This window comes from Cryptotermes secundus, unplaced genomic scaffold, assembly GCF_002891405.2.
Source record: "Cryptotermes secundus unplaced genomic scaffold, Csec_1.0 scaffold169, whole genome shotgun sequence".
NCBI lineage: Eukaryota > Metazoa > Arthropoda > Insecta > Blattodea > Kalotermitidae > Cryptotermes > Cryptotermes secundus.
In genome coordinates, this window is record NW_019734311.1 from 166147 (window position 1) to 192513 (window position 26367).

The window sequence follows — 26367 nt, forward strand, 5'->3', positions numbered from 1 at the left end:
AATTTGAAAAAGAAAAAGAACAGAAATCTTATAGACATTTTAACTTGAATTAAAGTTTTAAAAAAGTGCTAATTTTAGAAATCAAATTAACGCGTGTAGGTTAACAAAGATTATATACAATTAGAAAGACTGGTGATTTTAAATTTTAACAGGCAGTGTAACAGCTACGTAAGAATACACACCTGATGATGGCCATTTAGGGCCGAAACATGTAGTGTGGAGGAGAGAAAAAAGAAGAAAGAACTATATTAAATTGTTACACTTAAGACGGTATTTATCTCATATATATTGTGTGAGTGTAACAGGATGCTCAAATATAATATCTCTATGATCCATTTTAATGCTATCCACCCACCCACTCCTTGGTCTTCCAAGTGGTCTCATCTCTTCTGATTTTTCCACCAATACCCTACATATATTTCTCATCTCCCCCATTCGTGTTACACGCCCTACACATCTCTGCCGCCTTGACTTGATCATTTTAATTATACTTGGAGAAGAGTAGAAGTTATGAAGCTCCTCATTATGCAGTTTTCTCCAACCTCCTGTCACTTCATCTCTCTTCAGTCCAAATATTTTCCTCAACACTCTGTTCTCAAACACTCTCAGTCTATGTTCCTCCCTTAATGTCAGAGACAAAGTTTCACACCCACACAGAACCACAGGCAAAATCATAGTTTTGTATATCCTAATTTTTATGTTTTTGGAGAGCAGATGAGAAGAGGAAGGGTTCTGGACTGAATGGTAGCAAGCATTACGTGAGTTCAATCTCCTCTTAATTTCCTCCTCAATCAGATTTTGATTTGTTATTGTTGTCCCCAAATATCTGAACTGTGCCACATTTTCAGAACATCTGTTTCCTATCTTTATGTCTTGATTTTGCCCTGCATTTTTGGTGACAAGACAGCAACACATACTTAGTTTTCTCAGTATTTACTTCTAGACCAACCTCCTTACTTGTGCCAATTAAAGTTTGTGTGTTTTTCTTTATGGTATCTATGTTATCACCCAGCAGATTCACATCATCGGCATAGATCAACAGCTGATATGTCCCATTTAATTTCAATCCCACTTGGTTTTCCTGGACCTTCCTAATGGCATATTCTAAAGCAAAGTTGAAAAGGGGCAAAGATAAAGCATCTCCTTGTTTTAGACCATTCTGGATAGAAAATTTATCAGACAAATGTTTACCTATATGGACTTTACTATATGTTTCATTTAAATACATTTTAATTAGCCTAACCAGTTTCATGTGTATCCCAAACTCTTATCAGAATATTGTACAACACTTCCTTCCTAAATGAAGCATAGGCTTTCTTGAAGTCTATGAATAGCTGATGTACTGTCTCATTGTACTCCCATTTTTTCTCCAATATCTCACGAATGCAAAAGATCTGATCTGTAGTTGATCTGTTATTTTGAAACCCACACTGATGACCCCCAATAATTCCGTCTATACATGGACTTAACCTTGAAAGAAGAATATTGGATACAATTTTGTATGAAGGTGATAGCAGTGATATCTCCCAATAATTACTAGTCAGTTTTATCACCCTTCTTGTGAACGTGTACAATAATAGACTGATCAGGCAAATTTTCCACATCAAATAAATTCTAAAGTTTCTTGCATGAAGGATTAGAAACCACACTATTCCAAAATGGAAGTTTAGCATTCAGATCGCCTGCTACTATGGACTCGTATCTAAATTTTAAGAGCTCAATTATGTCTGCATCAGTCAAGGTACAACCCTGGAGACATATACATAACTGCAAGGAATATTTCACTATTATCAGCTGGTATGCAGACTGCTATAACTTCCAACTCAAACAAGGGGAAGCAAGTCTGCATGGTTGTGTGTAATGACTTTTATAACTGAAACGGCAGTTCTGCTTTTCCTATCAGGATAACGGTCAGTCCGATAAATGCGATAATTTGAAGAAAAGAAAGAAAAAAAAAAAGACTCCTCTCGTGAGGTATTAAATGTGTCTCTGAAACAGGGTCACATCTTTGTGTAACTTTTGCTTCTGCTGGACTCATGGCTCTGCCTTCTAATGTCTTTCGCACTGAATGCCACAATTTTGAGGCACCTATGAACTCAAGCAGCCATCCTGCATCATGAATTTTAATACAATTTTTGTGATGACCACTATTATGTTTTCTGTCATGACCTGCTGAAATACTGTTATGACTACTTCGAACCTGTCACTGAGAGACGAACTGTTTACATTAGGAGCCTGAACTGGCTTGGTACTCGTTGGTTGTGCCTCAAGGGAGGCTGGAAAAACATTTCTCTTAGGGAGAGGGCACACCAAGGAAACTGGCAAACTGCAATTTAACCACAATTTCCGTGAAAAATCGCGATTTCAAGCACACAACTGGTTTCCAGATTAACATGGGCACGCTGAGGAAACTTATGTTTTAGTAGTTGCTCACATCATCTTAAGTGGACATGTCCGCCTGACGTAATGCATGATTATATTCTTCTTTACTTTCATGCACTTTCCTTCCACAATGGAAGATAATAATACTGACCGTCATAATATGGTGATAGCTGTGACGGCCTAAGAGAGGAGAATGACCGCAAGGAAAATATTGGGATGTTAATTAGTTTTAATTAAAGTCAATTTATTTTAATCACAAAATATCATGTTCACATGCAATACGAATTTTTAACATACAGTACAACTATTTTAGCAAGATAGAAGAAACCTGATGATGGCCGTATACAGCCAAACCATGTAATGTGGAAGAAGGGTGACTATATAATACATTGCATTTAAGATGGAAATGTATGTAAAACAGACTTTTTTTAATGCCAGTGGGGTGGGACTAAGTCCCTTGTACTGTGGTCACTTCTGACCTATTGTACCAGCCCCAGATGATAGGTGAGGGTGATTGTGGAGCAACTGGTGGAATGAAGATTGGCAGGGGATACCGAAGTACTCGGAGAAAACCTGCCCCAGCGCCACTTTGTCCACCTCAAATCCCACTTGAGCAGACCCGAGATCGAACCCGGGCCGCCACGGTGGGAAGCCAGCGAGTAAGCGCTTGAGCTATGACGCAGCCCAAAGAGATGATATATTAATGCAACAGGATGCTTAAATACAATATTATAAAAAGAAAATATTAGGTGAATCCATTCTTCTATGAAAGTTAAACTGAGGTACTTATATTGTTTCGAAAGGATTTCTCATGAGAAATTCTTTCCCAAGCCAACTCCATTTTGTCCTGCCTAGCACAGTCAGGATGGCGTTCGTCATATATACCAGGCTCTTGCTCAATAACTGCACGAAAACAAAATTAGCAGCTTCATCAACCTTTCGTGCCATCTTAAGAAACAAATGAATCACTGAAGCGCGTTATAGAACAGTTCACATTAGGAAACCATGTGGCAACGCAATCATGAGAAGACTGGCATGCTCCACTGCCGGGAAATTGAGATTCTTTCCGCGAGTTGTGCTGCCCTTTCCTCAATCTGCACTGCTCCATTCAGTAACATGTTTTCAACTTAGGCTGATAACAATTCTCGGAAATTGTGGTTGCATTGCCAGTTTCCTTGGTGTGCCCGTGCCCTTGCCCTCAAAGCGGCGAAGCAGGCCTATGCAACCAAGGGCGGATGAGGGTGCTGCTGTGTTTCTCTGTAGCACCCCCATGAAGTATATTCCTAGGGTGGTGGGGCTGGGAGAGAAAACACTTCCGGTCGTAGTCTTGGACACTCTCTGTGGCTTTCTCTTTCACATCTACACCCTGGTGTGACTACAGCATCAACAGCTGGAGGAATGAGGTTCCTCACTGTCCACCAACTTGCAGTTGCAGCATGTCAGTATCAATGCTGCATTGCCCCTTCCAGGGCACTCTTTAAACAGGTGACCACCACTGCACTACATACAATGGGGAGGTTACTTGCAGTTAGCACATACATGGTTAAATTTCTGGCAGTTATTAACACTGTGTGAGACCAGTCTGGGTTATGTACACCTCTACCTTGATTGCAATATGGGAAAGACTCCTGTTTGAATATCTCACGGTACTTTGACATCTTAGGTAAGGTCATTAGGAAGAGGAGAATATTTACTGTGGTTTTTCCTTCTGCAGGAGATAAACGGGTGGCAGACATTTGTTTGACACTACTAACATCAAAGCCAAGTTTCACCAACCCATTTGATATGACCTGTGCAGGAGTTGAGAATGGACGCTGCTGTATCACAGCCTGTATAGACATGAATGAATACAAAAGTTTCAAGCAAATTCAAGTATACACAATACAAACAATGCATATAAATATGACTTCCACGGGCGAATTTCCAGCTTCACCAGCTACTAAAACAGGTGTACTACACACAAATCAAGCATTTAGGCTGGCACAAAAAGATTACCTCACTTCTACTATGTAAAATCATTTACTTTAATTGAAAACTGACTAGGTTCTGTAAGTTTATTACAAAAATTCTTCAACATAATTGTATTTTTCTGTATTACATACTTGTAACATACTTCAAATTACCATATTATTAATTGTTATGTATTTATACTTGTATTTCTGTATTATATACTTATTATTATTTAGTATTAGTATTAATATTAATCTTTGACTTGTCCCATATCATGTATAATGATCCATGGATGAAATAAAATTGAATTGAATTGAACTGAATTGTACAGATATTATATCAAATTTTGCATCCTTTGCCTAATCCTATAAAGAAACATGTAACATAAATAAACTACAGTTATAATTCCACAAATTCTGTTCACTAACCTGCTCAACAACATTCTTTGAATATATTTAATTTTTAAATTTGTGTTTCTTCTTCCTCTGTCATGTTGTTATCTGTCTCTTGATCTTCCAATAACGTTTTTGTACTCTTCGGCATTTCTTGTTCTTCTTCTGAAACGTTTTCCGAGTCGTTTACATCATCCTCTTCGTTTTCAGTTCTTTCTTTGTGCTCTGTAACTGTGTGTTTATTCAAGTTTCGTTTTTGTGTAAATCCTTTTCCACATTCTTTGCAAACATACTGCTTAACCCCAGTATGAGTTGCCTCATGATCTTTCAAATTACGCCTCTGGGTGAAGTTCTTGCCGCATACACCACAAACATGCCTCTTCTCCCCAGAATGTGTGGCAAGGTGGTCTTTTAGGTTTCGTCTTTGCGTGAATCCTTTGTTACATACTGTACACATATAAGCTTTAACTCCTGTATGAGTTTTCAAATGGTTTCTTAAGTTACGACTCTGTGTGAAGTTTTTATTACACACTTTACAAAGATTTCTCTTTTCTCCTGTATGTGTGGCTTCATGGTCTTTGAGGTTACGTTTTCTAGTGAATTTTTTCCCACATTCCTTACATTGAAGGTTATTACCATCTGCGGAATCCATAACCGTACTACCGCAAACCGTTGTAAAAACACTAAATCTTTCTATAGTAACATAAATGCAATTACAGAAACTTCAAATTCAATCTCAGTGAACGTCTATATATGATTTTTCGTACAAAATGCGAGAACAAAAACCGTCTGCATACATAAGAAAAAATACCGGCAACAACTGACTACAACTGAGTCACCGACGTCACCGAGTTACTAATTATTACATGTACGTAGAACACAGTGGGCAACGTGCAGGCAGAGAGAGCAGAGAGCTTAGTTTACTGGGTTTGTTCTTTCGCTGTTTTCCGAACTGACAACACAGCAAGGGCCGCGCCAGAGCTCCAGCGTTTATTCGTTGGCTGCCCGCCGCGGCGGCCCGTGTTCGATCCCGGCTCTAGTGAAGTGCGATTTGTGGTGGAAAAAGTGACGCTGGGGGAGGTTTTCTCCGAGTACTTCGGTTTCCCCTGCCAATCATCATTCCACCAATGGCTCCACAATCACCCTCACCTATCATATGGGGCTGGTACAATAGGCCAGAAGTGGCAGCAGTACAAGGGACTTAGTCCCACTCCACTAGCAAAAAACAAAAAAAAAACCCGAACATTCTCATTCGGCGAAGTTCGGTTGGCTCTCACTTTTAGTGAACACTATGGGAGCTCAGACGGCGGTACTCATTTCTATTACAAGGCTGAGTCGACCCCAGAGTCATAGTGCAGCTGGAAGGGTTAGGCCAATTGAAAAACCCAGTGATCTCATCGGGAATCGAACCTGCGACCTTCTGTCTTGTAGCCTAATGCCTCAACCAACTATGCTCCTGTATTAAGGTACTGATGTAATGTCCGCTTCTCATTTTTCTGCTATTCCTTTTTAACCGTTCATGCCTGAACAATGACAATGAATCCAGTTTTTTCTTGGCTTCTGATGCCTTGCAACCCACACGGAAATACGAAGATTGCCACTTTCTTCCCAGGCATCGTTCTTTCTTAAATGTGATTATAAAATGCATCTTTATGGTCCCATAAACATTTTATTTCTCTGTACCGTTGTTAAAATTTCTATAGTGTCTATAGACCTTTGAAAATGTGACACTGTTCAAATATTTGGGAATGATAGTAACAAATCAAAATTTCAGTTAGGAGGAAATTAGAGATTGAATTCAGGTAATGCTTGTTACCATTAAGTGCAGAGTTTTTCTGGCTTCTTGTCTGCTGCCCAAAAACGTAAAAAGTTGAATATACAGAACTATAATTTTGCCTGTAGTCCTTTATGGGCTCCCATGAACATAGTAATGAACCCTCAGGTTCCATAAAATGTNTCTTTATGGGTGTGAAACTTTTGTCTCTTATGTGTAAGAAGCCATGCAGCAATGCATTCATTTTGCTTTTTGCACAGCTTCATTGCTATTTCAAGACAGCTAAAGGTTTCACTATGAGAGGGAGTCGGTTCATTTTCTTCCTTATCTTCTTGAATACTGTCAGCGATTTTCTGGCCAATAAAAATTTTTAAGCCATGATTGTCTGCATCATTTAGATTTATATAGCCTCATCAGTGAGAGGGCTTGTACACAAATGTAAATCTTTTCAAGTAAGAGTCTACCACAGATTCAGACGTTTGTCAAGAAGACATTAAGAAGAGGAAATAAAATCACCTTCCTTCAATTTAAACATAAGTTCATCACTGTAGTATAGGTTAATTAGTTCAAGCTCAAAGATAGGTGAAGTGACAGGAGGTTGGAGAAAACTATATAATGTGTAATGCACTCTTTGCCAAGTATGAATAGAATGAGATGGGCAGGGAATGTAGAATGAATGGGGATAAGAGGAATACATACAGCATAATGGTGGGAAAGCCACAAGAAAAGAGACCATTAGGAAGACCAAGACATATGTGGTTGAATAATACTAAAATTGATCTTAAAGAGACAGGATGGGGTGCTTTGGACTTGATTGATCTGACTCAGAATAGGGACCAGTCGAGGGCTCCCATGAACATAGTAATGAACCCTCAGGTTCCATAAAATGTTAGGAAGTTCCAGATTAGCTGCACAACTGGTGGCTTCTCAACAAGGGCTCAGCTCCATGAGGTTAGTTATAATACCTATAGAGGATACTTTTTATATTCCTGTCAAAAGATCACTATATCCAGCAGGTGCAGTTGCTGCCTGACATGTTTAAGCACGTGTGTGCCATCCTCAGGTTCGGTTCTTAGTCACATGTACTTGTGTAAATTATCCATGTAACCCCAACAGGAACCGCCACTGGTATACACTGTATACACTATATATACTATGTACTAATTTACTATATTATATACAACAATGGATTGGTTTTGTATCATGGTTCTGCTACAGGGAGGAACTGCTGGGCAATCTCCAGGTTTACAGTTCACTCTGCCAGCGTGGAAGTACTGAAACAGCTCTGTAAGTTCTACAGCAGGCCGTGACTCTTTGTATGTAAATTACTGCCCCTTACAGGAAACACAGGAGAAAGAACAAGGTTCCCTGGTGAAGCCAAAGGTTAGGGAGACTGTGCCAGGAAAGCTGAAGATTGAACAAGGCCAAACAAGGAATTGTTTGCAGAAGCTTGAAGGAGGTACAAAAAGTCCTGTCAGATAGTCTAACCAAGAGAGTAGGAAAATCATCCATCAGGGAGTCAGTGGCATTGAGTGGAGGGAGACTCCACAAACTTCTCGCCAAAGATCCCATGGCCAGTTTTGGACCTGTTTTGCTTCCAACTGGGGAAGGCACAACCTTAGGAGAACATGAAAGTTAATGCTGGAGTGTGCTGCTATCATAACCATTTTCAAAATTGCACCCCAAAAGGATGATCATCAGGAAACGTGCACTCCGCAAGTAGTGGTATGCATGAAACTCATCATCATGAAGTACGTCAAGGGCCCTGGGTTCGGATATCCCCAATTCTTATGTGATATCACTTGTTCCTCTCCACTGCTCTCGTTCCACAGCTGCAATTGTAGCATCTCCATTAGCTGTCTTCACACAGTCATGGGCGACTTGCATTTATATGTTCCATAGGTGTCACACTTTGTTATGTACACACTGTTCCAGTTGTCAAAACAAATTAGCATCTAGGTTACCTCGACCAGAATAACAAAAAATGTATTCCAGGCATCAGTACCAGCTGGACTCTACAGGTACTGGAGGGTAAGAGCATGTTGCAGTATTCATCATATTTCATGACTAATCATAACTGACCCCTGGTGTGCACTGTATCTTGAGCACACCTGTCAACATGCTATGTATCGCTGACACAAATAACTGCAGAGAAGCATATTTTCAAAAACTAGGCCCCTCAAAACATACCGTGTATCACATTTTTTACTTGTTTTCAACTTGGAATCATGCTATGTATCTTCTGAGCCAACATAACTTTGATTTGGGGGCCGTGCCATAGATCAGATGGTTAGTTGCTGGGTTTCCATTGCGGCAGCCCAGGTCATGTCATGTGGGATTTGTGGTGGACAAAGTGGCACTGGGGCAGGTATTCTCCCAAGTACTTCGGTTTCCTCTGCCAATTCTTATTTCACCATTTGCTCCACAACCATCATCATCTATCATCTGGGGCTGGCACAACAGGCCAATATTGGCTGCAGTACCAAGTGAACTCAGTCTCACCCCACTAAGAATAATAATAATAAAAAAATAATATTTTCAATTTGTCTATAAAATTGCCAGTTCGATACTACTATTTGCATATTATATGTAACGATTGTTTCATTAATATTTATTGATTCATAAAATAAAACAAAATAATTTGTATATAAATCCAAATACACAGCATTCGTGCCTTCCCACACTGTGACAAAACTCTGATTTTCAAGTTTCCTTTTATGTGGTAAATATGAAAACAGAGATTCATACCAGGGCAGATTATACATTTCAAGCATATATATTTGGTAATAGTTTCTTCCTCATCCTAAGCTCACACCACACAAGGTTGATTTTACAGTAGGACAATTATTGTGTTGTCCTCCAAGATAGAATATTTAACTGGCATGTCAATGTGGTGGATTTAAAATGAGCTTTCTTGTGGTTCAATTTCTAACAGTTCTGAACCAACAAAATTTTCAATGATTTATTTTTCTACTGCGGGATAAAATGATGTAGCTATTCAACATTGTAGCATGTACACCCACCGCTGGGCAATGACTGTGAGATAAGCAAATATACAAGAGCTGTTGCTGAGTAACAGGTTCACAAACAGACATGTTCCCATGGAAATTAACTACAACAATGAGGGGTGATGTCTTCTACATGGTCCAAGCCAAGATGTTATAACTGGGACAAGTTGGGAGCAGCAGTTAGTCAGTAAGTGAAGAGAAGAGTAGAAGGTTGATGTGAGATGGCTGCCAGCCTGGGAGTTAGACAGTTGTAGGATATTCACCAACCAGTAAGAACATAAGCAGAGGACTATAACCCCTGAAAACACTTCCATTTTCTCATTAGATAACAATCTAGCAGGTTATTGTCAGATACTTCTGACTGGTGGTCTACCATATCCCCTCACTTTACTCCTACTCACCCCATTATAAAAGCACATAAGAAACTTTTATTAATGTGTATCACCCTGTCATTACCCTTGTGGGATGTCACTATATGAAGAGACAACTACTTACTGGACTGTTCTATAATATTTATTACAGTTGCACAGTATACACAGACAAACTTGAGTTTTAAGAACTGAAGAATAGTAAAATTAATCATAGTGAACTCTGTAACACCTTGAACTTTGTATTGAAATGAAACACTGAACTAGAACTGTCAGACTGTCAAAGTCAAAGTCACATTGCGACTGACGGTCAGTCAGTCTGTCTTGATGTCAAGCCCCAGCTAGGGCTCATGACCAGATTTTTTTTGTTTTTTTTCTTATATGAAAGTTACTGTCCTGTCCATTTGGGGTGCCCTCTCTGACAAGAGATCGGTTCTGTCATTTGTTAGTCATAGTTGATAGTATTGGTCCATTGTCACTATGTACACTTATTTACAATTCAGTCTTAATATCTAGTATGCATAATATATACAAGGCCTCTGTCAGTCCAGGCTCAGTACAGCAGACTATGCCCTATTTCTAGTAGTATTCACTACCACAGCAGTCTAGTCACTTGAACGGTCGTATGCCTGACTGCTGCCAAGTTTAAGTGTTGCAAACATTCTCATTATCATGATTTTGTATGGTTGCCTGCATAATTTTGTTATCTAGTCATATACATATGGGATTTTGAATGCCACGTGCAAATTGCGGACCAGTGTGCGCCTTGGAGAACCTTGTTTTGCAGGCGCTGCAATTTCATTAGATGGGTGTCTGCCGCAAACTCCCAGGTGGGACTAGCATAAGTCGTTACGGATCTAACAAGAGCTTTGTGGAGGGTCAGTTGTCGAACTGCCACTCACTGTATCTTCTTATATAACCTAGTCAGACCTACAGAAAACATGTCGCTGTCCATACTGTTATAGGCTTTGTCTAGCAACAGCTGTTTACTCACTTTGCTTAGCAAACATTTGCTTGAATGTGGGCACTTCCCACATCGTAATAAAGTAACTACCTGGACAGTGTGTTGGAAACTTCTTACGGACAGATCGATTTTTTCTCCCCCCCCCCACACACACACACACATATTTAGCAGAACACTGAGAAGTTGTTTAATTTTTATATCATTCTGATTCATTCACAAGCCACTATCTTGGAGATGAAAATAAAACACACAAGTGGTAATAGAATATTGACAGAGCTGTCACATGAACTAAACATGACAAACATGGAACTGACAACCCTATTAGGATAAGTGTAAGTAACTCAAATCTAGGAAAGATAATAGAAATCTGTTTGGAGCAATAGGAAACAGAATCTGACATAAATGTTATAGGGTGACTCTAAATAAAGGAGTATTCTAACTAACTCCAGGGAGCTGGGTCCTTCTTGAGAAGCTACCAGTCACTTACTCAAGAAATTCCCAACATTTTTGAACCTGAAGGTTAATTGCTGTGTTCACACTAGCTCTCCTCTGGTCCCCATCCTAAGCCAGATGAATCCAGTCCATATCACCCCCCATCCTATTTCGCTAAGATCCATTTCAGTATTATCCTCCCATCTAGTGGCCTTGATAATTACTAGTCAGTTTTATTGCCCTTCTTGTAAATTGGTTCAATAATAGACTCTTCCACTGTCAAGGCAGTTCCTTATAACAAACAGAAACATGGGTTCATGGATCTGAAACATAATGTTTCATGTCCTGCTTGAATCATTTCTGCCAGAATTTGATCAGCACCTGCTGATTTATACTTTTCAAACTTTGCAATGGCAGTTCAAACTCAAAAGAACTAGGGCTAGGTAATAATGGCTCATCTCTATAAACTTTTCTCTGCCTAACATCACTGGACCTATGTACATTCAGTACATGAGAGAAGTGTTTCTTCCACCTATTCAAATGTTGTGGGAATCTGTAAGATCACCATTCATATTCTTTACCAAGTTAGTTATAGGCTGGTAACCCTCCTTAACCCTTCAGCGTGGTTTGCCATATACGGTATGCTGGTATTTAAATGGTCCTACCTGCGGTTTGCTGTACACCGTACGCCAAGCTGTAAGCTTAATTTCGAAGGCCCATAAATATGGAATGAACCACACCAGCATGATGACGATTGCACTGGGCTGTTGTGAAAAGAATGCGCTCTCTGTTCATGTAAACATAACGTTCAGCTCTGCCAGTCAGTCTAAATAGAACGCCGACCTCATAGTTGCGATGGCCGAGTGACTATGATATCAACATACCACAAAGATGATATGTGTGTGGTTGTGAATAAAGCAAACAAACAGGAAACAAAGCCCTTGGTTGTTTGTGATTACAACAAAAACATGCTAGGAGTGGATCTGACAGATCAAATGCTACAGCTGTACTTGCTTGAAGGAAAGAAGAGTACTAAGTGGTATCAGAAGTTATTCAAGACATTATTCAATGTAGCAATACATAACGCAATGGTCATATATCGGTGTCTCCCGAATAACAAAAACATGGGCACGCTAAAGTTCAGACTTTCACTAGCACAAGGCCTCATGGAAAATCACGGTTCTGGTTTCCCTCATCCTGTATATGGCCGTCTGTCAGTTGAGCCACTGCCTAAGAGACTCACAGAACGACATTTCCTGAAGCATATTCCAGCCAAAGGGAAAAAGCAAAGGCTCAAAAAAGATATGTGGTGTGCGCAAAACATGGTAAAAGGAAAGAATTTATTTTTGGTGTAGTGAATGTGAGGTAGGGTTGTGTTTATATGGATGTTTCAAGAAATACCATACGAAACTCAATTTCTAATCCACTTGCTTCCATCGCTCAGATACAGGGCACTCATATTATAAGGTAAGATTATAAAACCATCTTTTAAGATGATTTCAGTGAAAAATTCATAATTATACTTCATATAGTTCAAAAGTTATGATACATAATTTAGAGCAAAATTTAAATGGGCAATTAAAAAATACTACCACAGGAGGCCCCACAACAGTGATATTTAAATGCCTGTGCTGAAGGGTTAAATTCATGTATTGGTGTAATCTGGAATATTCTGATTCTTACTCTATTTCAAGCTCATTAATTTTGTCTTTCAGATATTTCCTCTTTTTGTTCCTGAAATGCCTGCTAGTTTCACGCCTTACATTACTGACACAAAAATGTAATGAACAGCTAACTGGATCAGGACCAGGGTTCAACACCATAATGGAGTGCACAAATGATAAAGGGTTAAGGGTTCAGTGCTAATGGCTGTTATCAGACAAATTCAATATCATCTCAAGAGTCAAAATTTCATTGCTTTAGACATTACATACATACCAGCGGGAAAGTTTCTTTGGCAGCAGAAAAATAATTACTCCTTTTTCTAACAATATCAATTGCTTTATTTACTTATAGTGATAGGAAGCTTCATTCTTTTATCTAAATTAGTAAGCCATACTAGAAGACATTATAAAATTAAAAATTGAAAGACATGACCAATTACATCAACCGTCTGGCTTCCAGATAAAAATGTTGTGAAATTTAACACACCCAGACATTCCTGGTGCAAGTTACACTTTTAAAATAGAAAATGTTGTTAATATCCACTTCAGTATAAATATCACCTCAGCCGGCAAGAGAAAAAAAATATATAAATGAACTATCTTGAACAACAAAAAATTATTTTAGTATTAGATGAGCAAGAAAGCAAAGAACAGAATCTGAAAACTGCTAAATGTCAAGACTTGTTATGTACACAGTTTTCACTGACTATATAACTGTTTCTCAGAAGGGAAGCACCATGATTGTAGCTCTGGTACAAGCGGCTACAACAAGAGAAGTAATGAATTTGTTGCAATTACAGATTTAAAAAGAAATGTAGGAAACTTCATTTAATAAGCACTAGTTAATAAAAGATTATGTCGATTGGTTGGTTCAAAGAATGGCAATGAGATGGCAAAACTGGAGCTCTGGATTCTTGGCAAGTATAAGTTATTTCACAATATTTGCTCTGTGAGCATCATCCATCATTTCTGTCTGACTGCCTGTCTACAATCATCACAACAAATAATACAAATAATACACATATATATATATACCACAAAATGTGTACCATATTCAATGCATTGAAAGGCATTAGCAAGTACTCACTTTCATTAAACCTTACTCTTATTATATATTCACATATTTATATTCTTACACATGAGAATATTTGTGTACTTTTTAAGCATGAAACAAATATTAACATTCTTTGTTCTTTCAGCTAATATCCATATGCAGGTGAATATGATACACAGTTCTGATTATACAACAATGTATGCTCACTATATAGTCTGATAATTTAAGCTAATTTACAGTTCTGTACAAAATACACATATCTTCATTCTTATTGAAAGGATTTGAAGGAGGCATGAATTTTCTCCTGATTGAATGAATGAGATAGGAACATTACTTCAAGCATTACATTGTCATCAAGGGATCAGTCTTGGTCCTTGAAGCGGCGATACACAGACTGGACATATGTGAAGACACATTTCCAGTCAGGTTTACGCATAATCACCATGTCCTCAACGTCCAGCAGAGGCGCAATCCCGGCCTTTTCACTGAAAAATAGAGAAGGCATTATCAATAAACTTCTTGTTTCCAGTCAGGGTTTGGTGAAGTTTCAAGATTAAATCATGTACAGATTTCAAACTTACAAATCAAGGGAATATTTTAAGGCAGAAACTTTGCCTATCTAGCAGTCAACCCAATAGGACACAAAAAAACTACAATTTCTAATTTCTAATTATTATGCATTTCATCACTGCTCACTTATTTTATGTTTCAGAGAGCAGCCATTGTGAAAATGGAACTAAAATAAATGAGTAAGAACTGAAATTAATGGTAACAAACAAGAAATCTACCACTATAAAAATTACATATCCACAATGAGAGATCCACCATTCTACAGTATACCATCAGGTGAAGTAAAGGTAAAGTAGCACATGTGCTTAATTTTTTAAGCAGTATGCCATGAAGACATAGTTGGAGGGGGGGGCACAGATTCACCATTCTTGACCTTGGCACTAGATGGAGTTGAGTGGTCAGTTTCATGCCCTGGTTGACTTACCCCCAGGGAAACCACCCCTGGTACCAACTGGGTAGGTGGTTGGGTGGACCCCAGAGCAGGTCTGAACACAGTGGAGAAGAGAAAATCTTGACCCTGCCAGGAATCGAACCCTGGCTGGCAAGCCCACAGCCTGTCACTATACTGACAGCTATCCCAACTCCATAGTACACCACCAAGGTTGGAAAATAGAAAGTGCACTTGAGAGATGAGGTTTTTACAGTAGTGACCATGAAGAGTCTTCTCTTCTTGGATGTGATGAAATGCAGTCTGGCAGAGGTTTACAGAAGTTTTAGAGGACTATACTGCCTCCATCTTCAGGGCCAAAGGGTTAGCCCAGCAAGCACCAAGATTTAATATCACGTGCCTCTCACCATATAACCAAGCAAAGAACTATTACTTTCTTCAACTGGTATCTGCTGCTGATGTCAGTATGCAATGTTCACCAAAAATATCTTCAAATGTAACTTACTCAGCTACTCGGAAAGCAAGCTCAAAGTTCTTCCGCCGCTCCTCGGGCCTAAGGGAATCATACTCAAAAGCATCAGGGAGAAAATGATGGATAAGTGCACAAAATGCCAGACCACTGCTCCAGCTTGTTGAAAAGTTTTCTATTTGAACGTTCTGTAACAGACACAAAAAACTAAAGAGCATTTGGGAATATACAACCTGTACTCATATTATACATGTATTATTTTCAACAGAGTTAATTACTGTGATTATATTACAATTTGATTCAAATAAGTGACAGGCCAAGTTTTTAAATTATCTCCAATTATAGAAAAATTATACATATGCACACAATTCTTTTTGTAACTTACATTCAGCAATATATTCTAAATACATACACTACAATTTACATTCTTATCATTATTTATTCACATCAGAGAATATATATGCAATGCTAAGTTTCACGTCATGCAACACTCTTTCTAAAGTATACTCAAGCCCAAAATATAGAATCACTTCACTGTTAAATAAACAACTATTTCAGATTCATTACATAAAAACAAACATTTTCCCAACATCCACTGGCTTATAACTAAGTTATGAAGGGCATTCCCTAAATAATGCCTCCTATTTTTTTGTGTTAATATGTAACATCTGAGATGGATGTTGGTGTTGTAGTAAAGGTTGATCCTTCCCGCCAATGTACTGTTAGTTTGGTTGACGTGCGACAGACAGCGACAGCAGAGCAATCTACCAAAATAGTGTCTGACATAGAAGTGCGTATGAAACAGAGATGTGTTATTGAAATTCTCACTGCCAAACAAATTGTACCCACTGACATCCATCGACGCTTGCTGAAGGTGTACAGAGACAATACAGTGGATGTCAGCACAGTGAGGCAGTGGGTAGTGTGTTTCAACAGTGGTGAAAGTGAAGTGCATGACAAGCCACTCCCTGGGCATTCCTGCTCAGATGCTACTCCTCACAATGAACAGCGCCTTATCCATACGAATCGGCAGATAACGACCAGGGAACTGTGTGCACAGCTTAATATCGGTTGTAATGCATTGGAAACGATGTTGGGGGAAGCTGGATTATCGCAGAATTTGTTCCAGGTGGGTCGCGTGGATGCTTACACAGGACCACAAAACTCATCGAATTGAAGTTTGTCAGGACCTGTTGCAACAGTTTGAGGGTGAAGGTGACAAGTTTCTGGACAGCATCGTCATCGGAGATGAGACGTGGGGTCACCACTATGAGCTCGAATCCAAAAGACAGTCCATGGAGTGGAGACATCCAGATTCCCCAAGAAAAAAGAAGTTCAAGACACGACCATCAGCAGGGAAAGTGATGTGCATGGTCTTCTGGGATAGGCGGGGTGTGATTTTCTTGGATTTCCTGGAGCCTGGTGAGATTGTCCATTCTGAACGCTACAAGATGCTGACTAAGCTGAAAGCCTGCATTCCCCAAGTCAGGCCAGAGAAGCAGACAACCTTTCGCTTGCAACAGGATAACGCTAGACCCCATACCAGTTTGGCGACCGCTGCGCACATTGCAAAGTTTGGCTGGACTGTCCTACCACATCCACCTTATAGCCCCGGTTTAGCACCTTCAGATTTCCATCTCTTTGGGCCTATGAAAGATGGACTACGTGGGCAACATTTTCCAGGCAATGATGCTGTCATTGCAGCTGTAAGGAAGTGGCTAGCCTCTGCTGGCACAGACTTACAGGTGCAACATACAGGCTTTTGTTCATCACTGGCAAAAGTGCATAATGAATGGTGGTGATTATGTGGAAAAATAACTTAAGTAGCTGAAATATTGCTCTATTTAACTGCGTTATGCTTTCTGTATCTGTTGTAGTTTTCTTTAAAAAAAATAGGAGGCATTATATACGGAACGCTCCTTGTATTAAATACAAGGAGATTCAGTGTTTAAAAAACAGTGACTTACAAATGCATGAAATTAAATGGATTATGAAACTGAGCTCACAATCCAAATTTGTATTGATTTGTAGTTTGCTGGAAATTCATCCCATGGATTATTGGTAATACGTGCTTATCTGCGAGTTTCAGAAAAACCTACTGATATTTGCCTTTTCTGTTTATATTTATTACTTCTTGTATTAAACAATTTTATAGAGTAACTCTGGTATTAGAACACAGTTTTCAATTTGTTAACTTTTTCCCCCCACTGAAATGAACAATATGGGGGGTGAGAACTCTAATATAAGGCACACATCTTCCTGACTGACACCACAGTGTTTAAATTTTTGATGAATAATATATTTTGCTTCTGATAAGTGTACTCCTCATAACAAGCACAACAGAAGTTACATGGAACAACACAGAAATGAAATTTGAAAATAAAATGGATATTTAAGGGATAATAATTTGTAAATTTTCTTTGTAAATAGCCCAGACTTAGCAAGATAGACACCTCTAACCATTTTTTCTACATGCTTATAGTGCATTCATAAAACAACTTACCTTGGAAGCTTTCAGGAAAAAAAAAAGAACTGCAATTCACATTCAATTTCCATGCAGTTGTAACAAACACACTTACAGAGATGTGATGCGCATATTACATGAGATATGACACACTGATTAACAGATCTGATCTGATGATACTAGAAAATATTTATCAAACTTCCACATTACCCATGAGTGTAACATCATTCTTTAAAATAATGAAAGTGAGAAAATGTGTTAATTCACAAATTTTATGACACCATCCATAAGGCAGCAAGTTGATTTCTAACATTATAACACACAAGCTGTAAAGAGATATTCCACCACATCTTTTCACAAGCAATGAAGTATGCTGTTATGGCATTCAGTACAGAATATTACACAGAAACACTACAAATTTAATATAAGGACTGTCTCCATGCTTTAAATCTACTACTGGGATTTCCGAACATCGTGCTGAGTCATGTGTGTGTATGTCTGTACAAAGCCATGCATGAGACAGATGAGCTAGTGTTACTGTTATACCTTGTATTCCTTGGTCTTGCTCTGACACCAGAATAGAAGCCTGTCCTTGACCCCCGAAGCACTCCGACTCAGCTTAGGGTCCGTGAATTTAAAAAGGGGGGCTGCAGTTGTACCCCCAGGGGTCTTAGGGGAGCTGCAGGCACAGGGGAGGCACAGACAATGTCAAGAGTTGCTCTTGGTTAGTTAGGAGAAAATTACAGAGCCAATGTTAGGATGCAGTGCTGTTTCATTTAGAGGAAGATCCTGTATTATCAGTAGCAATTTAATTCAAACTTTTATTTTCTTTTTGGTTTCAGCACCTCAGTGCATGTTGTGATACATAGTTCTTCAAATGATGAAATTCTCTGCTGTTAGAGAAGCAAGACATCCATAAATGCCATCCAAAGGCATACTACCCAAAATTTTCATATATTTAAAAACAATGTTAAAAATATTCTTCTCTGCAATCAAACAATTTGAATATAACTTACAGCAACAAGTTTGTTCAAGAAATGTTTGATGCCAAGGAATTAATGTGTAAATTTCATGAATTTTTCACGAGTGCTTTTTTCACCCAGATTGAGATCCAATGTTTTGGATACAATCAATTCACAGAAATTTCTAATAAAGCAACAGGATCTGTGTTAATTCATAATCACATAAATATGATGGGGGAAAAAAAACAGTATGCAAATTATGAGTCACTAGGTTTCAGTTATAAGGTGAAATAAATTCTTTAAGTTGATATTTTAAGGTACTACAGTTTCTGTAGAATTCTATGTGAGGTGTCCATTTGCACTTATCTCAGGTAATATGAGAACAATGCTTGGGCTTTGTTTTAATGTATCTGAAATACAGGAACAATTACATTTTACAGTTCACTCTGCAGTTACTAGCATTAGCTCTGCACTACTCTTGAAAGAAATTAAGCAAGAGGCAGCTAGGGAATATGTAAGCACCACAATTAAGACAGGAAACCCTCTGCTTGAAGCCAGCCAAAGTGAATCAAGCCTACCTCATTGTTTGCTCAGGGTCTAGTTTGTAGTAAAAGTATGTGAAGCTATTCAACCAGCATCAACCATAACAGCTCATACACTATGCATTAGTGCTCCAAAACAACTTGGCATAATGTAAATACCTCATACCACTTGCCACTTGCCACTATTGTTTGCTTTTTCCACAAATGCAATAAGTTTGTTTTATTTGGTCAAACCTAAAATGTAATCAAAGACTCCCAAGAGAGAGAATTTGAAGTGATTGATGCTGGTGGAACAGCTTCAGAAGTGAATATAGGGACAATTAAATGTTTCTATACAGCATACATTTTGTTTTTATAATGGTCATATTCTTTACCATGTGAGATAACCATTATATAGATTTAGCTGGGCGCTGTCCTTGATTTTTTCTGTTTGTTGTGTTGTGACGGTCAATAAAGAGTTGTACATTATATAGATTTGTTATGGTGAAGAATGCGTTCATAAAATGAAATACAGAACCTGTCCTCCGACCAAGCACTTCTGAGCTACACCACTAATAGAAATAGAAATTAAATTATCTAAATCGATATTTCAGTTCAGTTTTTATGGAAGTTGCACTGGGTCCCTAGTTGAAAATTTTAATGAACAGTTTTTCATACTGGATGCCAAATGATTAATTAAAAAAAACATTCAAAGAGTTCCTTTTGTCACATACCTCCTACTATATTCATTGTTTTGTAAACTGTGCTGTGCATCAATTAACATCATCTTAAATATCAAGTTATAATACTTCTTGTAGAATAATTATAAATAATTTCCCATTTATGTAAAATGAAGTGTTCTGTGCTTGCTCTACTATGACTTGCTTAGTGTATCTGTTTGTACGCTGACTTGTTTCACATCATAAGTAACCAGCATTCATGGAATGCATGTAATTGATTGACTGATCAACCAATCATTCAACCAAACCATTAATCAATTCATATATTGAAGGAAGTCCCAAATTCGGTCACATACTGATGATTGTGACTACCTGACTTGCTAACTTTTATCCTCACAGAACTGTTTCTGGCTGCAACATATCGTTTCACATCCACGCTTTATTCACTGCTCCTGAAACTGCCTGTAAAGCATTAATTTTGTTGAAATAAACTTTTCCAGGAAAAAATAGAAAATCAGTAAAATAAAATTCTATCTGCATCTGCAATACAATTTTAACTCCCTTACATACTTTCAATTCTGTGCTTCTACACAGATGTAAAATGCAGATTAATCTCCACAGATACATAAGCTAGAGCCTTGTAAATATACATAACTTAAGTATGAAATATGTAAGTGTAGCTATGAAGGTTGCATGTGATTTGTCATGGTTGATGTTGGATTGCAAGTTAAATTACAGAATTTGAATGAGAAGAGTTTGGGGATTAGATGAAGAGAGGCTTCCCTGTGTAGAATTGTGTTGAGTTTTCCCCAACTGTCTGTTACACAACCAAGAGCAGCATTAGTTAATTTTCTTAATTCCCTCAGGTACTTACATCTGATGTTATATGAAAGAATTCCAACAGCACAGTACAGTATATATAAATTAAAGCATTAAATCCAAAAATTTTAATCTCTTTCTTTTTCTCCTGGAAATTTGAAAAATGTCTTCTACTCCTAATGTGAGTGATTTTAGAATACAATGCACATTACTACAATAGTGGTTGTAAGTTGCACTTATACATTTTTCCTAGAGTTAATGGAAGATTTCTAGAGAAACTGGAGAATACCTAAAAAATAATGTTATTAGCCTTTTAGAAGGAAATAAATCTACATGTTTTACTTTTCAGTACAGGTTCATTTTCATCATGCCACTTGATTTTCATGAAAAATAAAATAGAAATATATATACTGATGACTTGCTCAAATTACAATGGGCAGTGGGTTCATCGTTTCAGTAAGTGATATAAAACTACCATGTTGATTAGTGATTACATATCTACTGTATCACTACACTTTTATTGTAGAATAAAAATAAATAATTCAACCAATTTTTTTTGTGTGTTGCCTTATCTCCTGCTTCCTACAAATGTGTCATTCTGCATCTAATAATTTAGATGTCGCTTCTGAGTTTCTCACAGTGGTGCTCATGGGGAGTTCTATCTTCTGTGCTATAATGCCATGTAATCCACTGAAAGTCAACCAGCATTTTGGAGGAACATGTTGCCTCCATCTTCAGAGTAGAAAAATAAGCCAAGCAAGAAACCACCATTCAGCTGGTAACAAACTGAGCAATCAGCTGGACGAAATTTTGTTCTATTCAGGAACCAGGAGGGAATAGATGAGCCAAGGGGAATTTATTTGTTGTCTTACATTTCTCTCCTGGTTCCTACACAAACCAATATTTAAGCAAGCTGACTGCTCTTCTTGCTACCTGTTTCATGCTGGTTTCTTGCTTAGCTTATTCTTTGACCCTGAACATGATGGCGGCGTTCCTCCAAAATGTCAGTTAACTTTCAGTGAACTATACAGTTTTCTATCCCAGTAGAAAGAACTCTTCATAATTTAAATGTCATCTACACACCACATTCAGAACAAACATGAAACTGGACTCTAACATGCAGCAAAGGATTAAGTAGTGCCCTCTGTCCCATTTTTATTTATATCTGAATGGATAAAGAAAGATAAAAGGATTTTAACTGAAGAATAACTAACTTTCCATAATATGTGGTCTCTCCTATGCAGTTTTTAGAAGTCTGCTTCTGTTGTAAGTGTGACTGACTTTAAAACAATGCATCACAAAGAATTTTGATCAGGTACACATATAAGCAACATGTTACCCCCATCAAACATGACACCATATTGCAGTTTGAGCACATGATAAGATAAAAGAATAGATATTAGAAGATACTTATACCAGCAAATTTATAGTATGTACCCTGTTAATATGAGTTCCAAGTTGTAAAGATAGGATCTACTGCATATTGCTTCATTTAAATACAGCACATAACATAGCATGCTCTCCACAGTACATGGGCAATGTAACTAACTGACTCTTCCAGCAATGTACCATGTACTCACAGAAGTAGCTTATGAAAGGGGGCAGATGTAGACGCAGAGTCTGCATGTTTTCATGTTATGTAAAAGAATAACAAATTAAATAAATTTTCTGTATGGGAAAAAACTGTTGTAACACTGGGCTGTACTGTCTGTAATTTTTTTAAATTTTTAGCTGTAAACGCATCAATATCAACCTATAACACACAGATGCAACTGCAACATGATGCATATCTTCAAAATGTAATACATCAACCAACCTTCAGTGATCATGTTCATTGTCATTTTGCAGTTCAGTAAAAGGGGGAGTTACTAGTATATATATTCTTTTATGAAGGACATCATACATGACAGCTGAATTCTGCTATTCAGCATGTATGCCTTGTATATGCATACACAATCTTAATCTCTAGCTTCTGTGTAGGAAGTCTCCCCTAGTGAATAATCAGAGATCACCACAGGATAGCCTCTGACCCTATCGAGTACTACGTATATTTTTAACTGAAATTTTAATAGCTATAGAAGGAAATGACCATTTTCATATACAGTATCAAAGTTTGATATTTTCTGCTCATTTGGAATATTTATCTCTTAGCTCAGTTTGTTTTACAGGATTGATTCTTACTTAATTGTCTGTAGCCAAAACTGCACTGGAAAATTTCAGTTGCTTTATGGGTCATCAAAATTTGATTTTAATACAGTGTAAGATGTGAAATGCTAAAATTATGTCCTTATGAAAAATAAATTACAATGTCAAATTCTTGCACTTTATCTCATCTGCAATTGGTAAACTATGTCTTGAATGATCTGACTCATGTTATGAAGTACTCCATCAGAGTATTCTATATAACAATAGCACTTATGTTTTAAAGTAATTTTACAGAACAGTACTATAATAGCCAATGGCCTGATGACATCAGTTATTCTGAGGCTAAATCAGGGTAACCAACATGGAAGTGACAAGAGAGGGCCATAGCATGCGTCTCACCTGGGTGCTGATTGGGACGAACTCTGACGGTCCAGCTGCTGGAACTTGGCGAAGGGGGACATCGCCTTTCCAAGGGGGGCTGTAGGGGGGACACGCCAGTCAGACAACAAACCACACAGCACACATCCAAACAGGCTATACACAGTACAGAGCTCAATTCCGTTTTAGAACTGGATAAGTCATATGGCAGACTGGTTCTAGGCCTCATCTAACCTCCCAGTCAATGGGTACTAGGGTCTTTCTCTAAAGGTAAAGCAGTATGAGTATGAAGCCAAGAGTTGAGGTCAAGAATGCATGGAGGTTTACTTCTACTCCCCTCTACATCTTACACTTCAATTAATATGGTTTCAAGAAAAAGGACAGAGAATTTAATCTCTGTAATTATGAGGTTAAGCGATTCACCCCATCTATAACAGAAGCTAAATAAAGGTAAGCTGATAAAGAACTCAGTCTTTTACACAGAACTGGACAAAAATTGAAACAAAAACCATTTTGCTCATAGATGTGATGGGCATAGAACAGTCACCTTTGTAGAGAAACAAAACTGGTAGATCCCTCTTTCATGATGTTTGGTGAAGTTTATGGATATTACCACTACTTTTGCAACAAACTTAACCTTTTCCTTCCTAAGATCGTCCATCAATATAACATACTACAGTTATAACTGTAATTTTATCACTGTTTCACTTTTTCTGAATGTGACAAAAGCAAAACCAATACTTTCACCAAATATTTTCTTACTATATACATTACAATCATGGTGCAACAGGTCTGTCTGTTCAGTAGCAACTATTTTATGTTATCCTGTGAGTAAAAGTGACAGAACTTCACCTTGAACAACCAGTCTCTGGTTAAAGTGGTATTTCTTACCGAACATTCAAAATATTTTCATCACTAATGTGTGTTCCTATGTGTACACATAACATGAAGTTATACAGGGGGTACAGAGTATAGCTCACGTATTCTAGACCTTTGCAGTAGTTTCAGCTGAGTGGCCAGCTTCATGATCTAGCTGCATATCTTCAAGGAAAGAACCACTGGTAATTACCGGATAGGAAGCTGGTTGAGACCCAATATTGGTCATGATGCGGCAAGAAGAAAAATTATCTCTTTCACCAGGAACTAAACCTCACTCATCCAGGCTGAAGCCAGTCACTTTGCAGACTGAGCTACCTTCATTTTTAAATTATATTCTAAACAACAGTAATTGAGCTCAGTAAACTGTCACACTAAAATTAAGAAGGGAACACAATCTAAACGTTCAATTTGTGATGTGTGACATGTTACTTCACACTAATATATAAATCTGGAGTTTGAAGTCCAAAATATTTTACATATTGTCTAACAAATGTGTAAAAGATAAATGGGTAGTATCGTAATGTTCTGGGGGACAAACAACACAGAAACAGAAACACATGCAAATACATGTCACAATGGCTGAAACTTATCTACAGGTATATGTGTATATAACCATTTGAAATTCATGACACTCACTATAAAAATTTTAGTGGCTGCTAACTACAGTGCAATATCAAGCTTATTACAGCCTTTGAAAACACAAGTGGTAGATCTTTGATTCACTTCAAAATTAACAATAGAAAATAGCGTCGGGGCCCCATCTGAAAGGATAGCCATCAATGCACTGGGACCCCTTCTACAGAGGGACCAAGGAAAGTGATACCTCCTGATCGCTATGGATTATTTTACCAAGTGACCGGAAGCCTATTCTATTCCAAATTAAGAGGTTTTGACTGTGGTGGGAGCACTGGTTACCAACTTTGTCTGCTGCTTTGGAGTACTGAGGGGGTTACATAATGATCAGGGCTGTAACTTCGAGTCTAATTAGATACAGGAGGTTTTGCAAAGCCTGGGAGCGAGAAAGATGCACACCATGCCCCTGCACCCATGGTCAGATAACATCGTGGAACACATCAAAACAGTCAAGGAGCACCTATGGAAAATCACTGCATCGCATCAGAGGGCTTGGTAAGCATGATTATCTATCTTCTTCCTGGCTTACAGGGCATCCACTATGGGCTTGAACCCAGCTAGCCTAGTGTTCAGGCAAGAACTCCAATTGTCCTGTGACCTGCTGTTTGGGGCACCCCTGACAAGAAATGACAATCACATCATGCAGAAAATTTAGTGGACCATCTACAGGACATCCACAATTATGCCAGCCAACACCTGAAGCTGGCCAGTGACCAGTGACTCATGACAGACTGGCCAACTGTGTGGGCTATCATGAGGGTGACAGAGTGTGCCTCTATTGCCCAACCCACATGAAGAGGAAGTCACCCAAGCTCCAATCCTAATGGGAAGGTCCATATAAGGTAGTCACCCAGATAAATGATGTGGTATGCAGGATCCAGTGGAACCCTAGATCAAAGATGATGGTGGTACAGCTGGACCGGCTCGCACCATATCAGGGAGCTACTTGGGACAACTGACAACAGCGGGAGCAGTTTGTGAGCAAACACCATGCAAACCGAGTCACAGGGAGGAAGAGGAGACAAATCAGATGTAAAAATGCAGACCTCAGAAAAGAAATGGCAGTATGCCTGTAGGCTATTAGGGATGAATAGCCTTAAGGAGGGAGCAATGTGGAATACAGACCTGTTGCTAAACAGTAACACTGTAAACAGTGGTTACTGCAAGATAATGCCTGCAACCATAGAAGAATGGTGTTTTCTGTTTTTAAAAAACTTTAAAAAGTTTTAACACCAGGAAGGCTGCTGTGAATGTGAAAGGATGAACACTGTGTACATTGTGCATTTCAGACATTATATGTGTATGTATATAATTAACATCTATTGTAACAGAAGTTTCCAAAAAAGTGCTGATGCCCTCTGAGGATGATCCGTAGGGATCGAAACATGTAAGGGTGATGAGTCTTCAAATGATAAAACTTAAATAGTCACATTAGACGGTGTTATTTTTGTCTTTGTAATTGTTAGTGTGA

The 26367-nt window shown here is 38.3% G+C and overlaps 1 protein-coding gene and 1 long non-coding RNA gene across 8 annotated transcripts in view; one reads left to right on the forward strand and one right to left on the reverse strand.

Moving 5' to 3' along the window:
- The first annotated feature begins 10751 nt into the window (after nucleotides 1-10751).
- Nucleotides 10752-21557, forward strand: LOC111868466. The gene is made up of 3 exons (XR_002843515.2): nucleotides 10752-12737; nucleotides 14701-14845; nucleotides 18722-21557. It is a non-coding gene; the product is annotated as an uncharacterized LOC111868466 (long non-coding RNA).
- Nucleotides 13162-26367, reverse strand: part of LOC111868465 (mucin-12) — a 194903-nt gene continuing 181697 nt past the window's right edge. For 4 of the 7 annotated variants that reach the window (XM_033753069.1, XM_033753070.1, XM_023859107.2 and 1 more), the window contains 4 exons: nucleotides 23406-23484; nucleotides 18426-18558; nucleotides 15452-15603; nucleotides 13162-14473 (listed from right to left, as the gene is read on the reverse strand). In XM_033753069.1, coding sequence (XP_033608960.1) covers nucleotides 14350-14473; nucleotides 15452-15603; nucleotides 18426-18558; nucleotides 23406-23484 — 488 coding nt within the window. In that variant the 3' untranslated portion in view covers nucleotides 13162-14349. Of the gene's footprint in view, nucleotides 14474-15451; nucleotides 15604-18425; nucleotides 18559-23405; nucleotides 23485-26367 lie in introns of those variants that run through there. The other 3 variants (XR_002843514.2, XM_033753071.1, XM_023859112.2) reach the window with 3 other exon arrangements.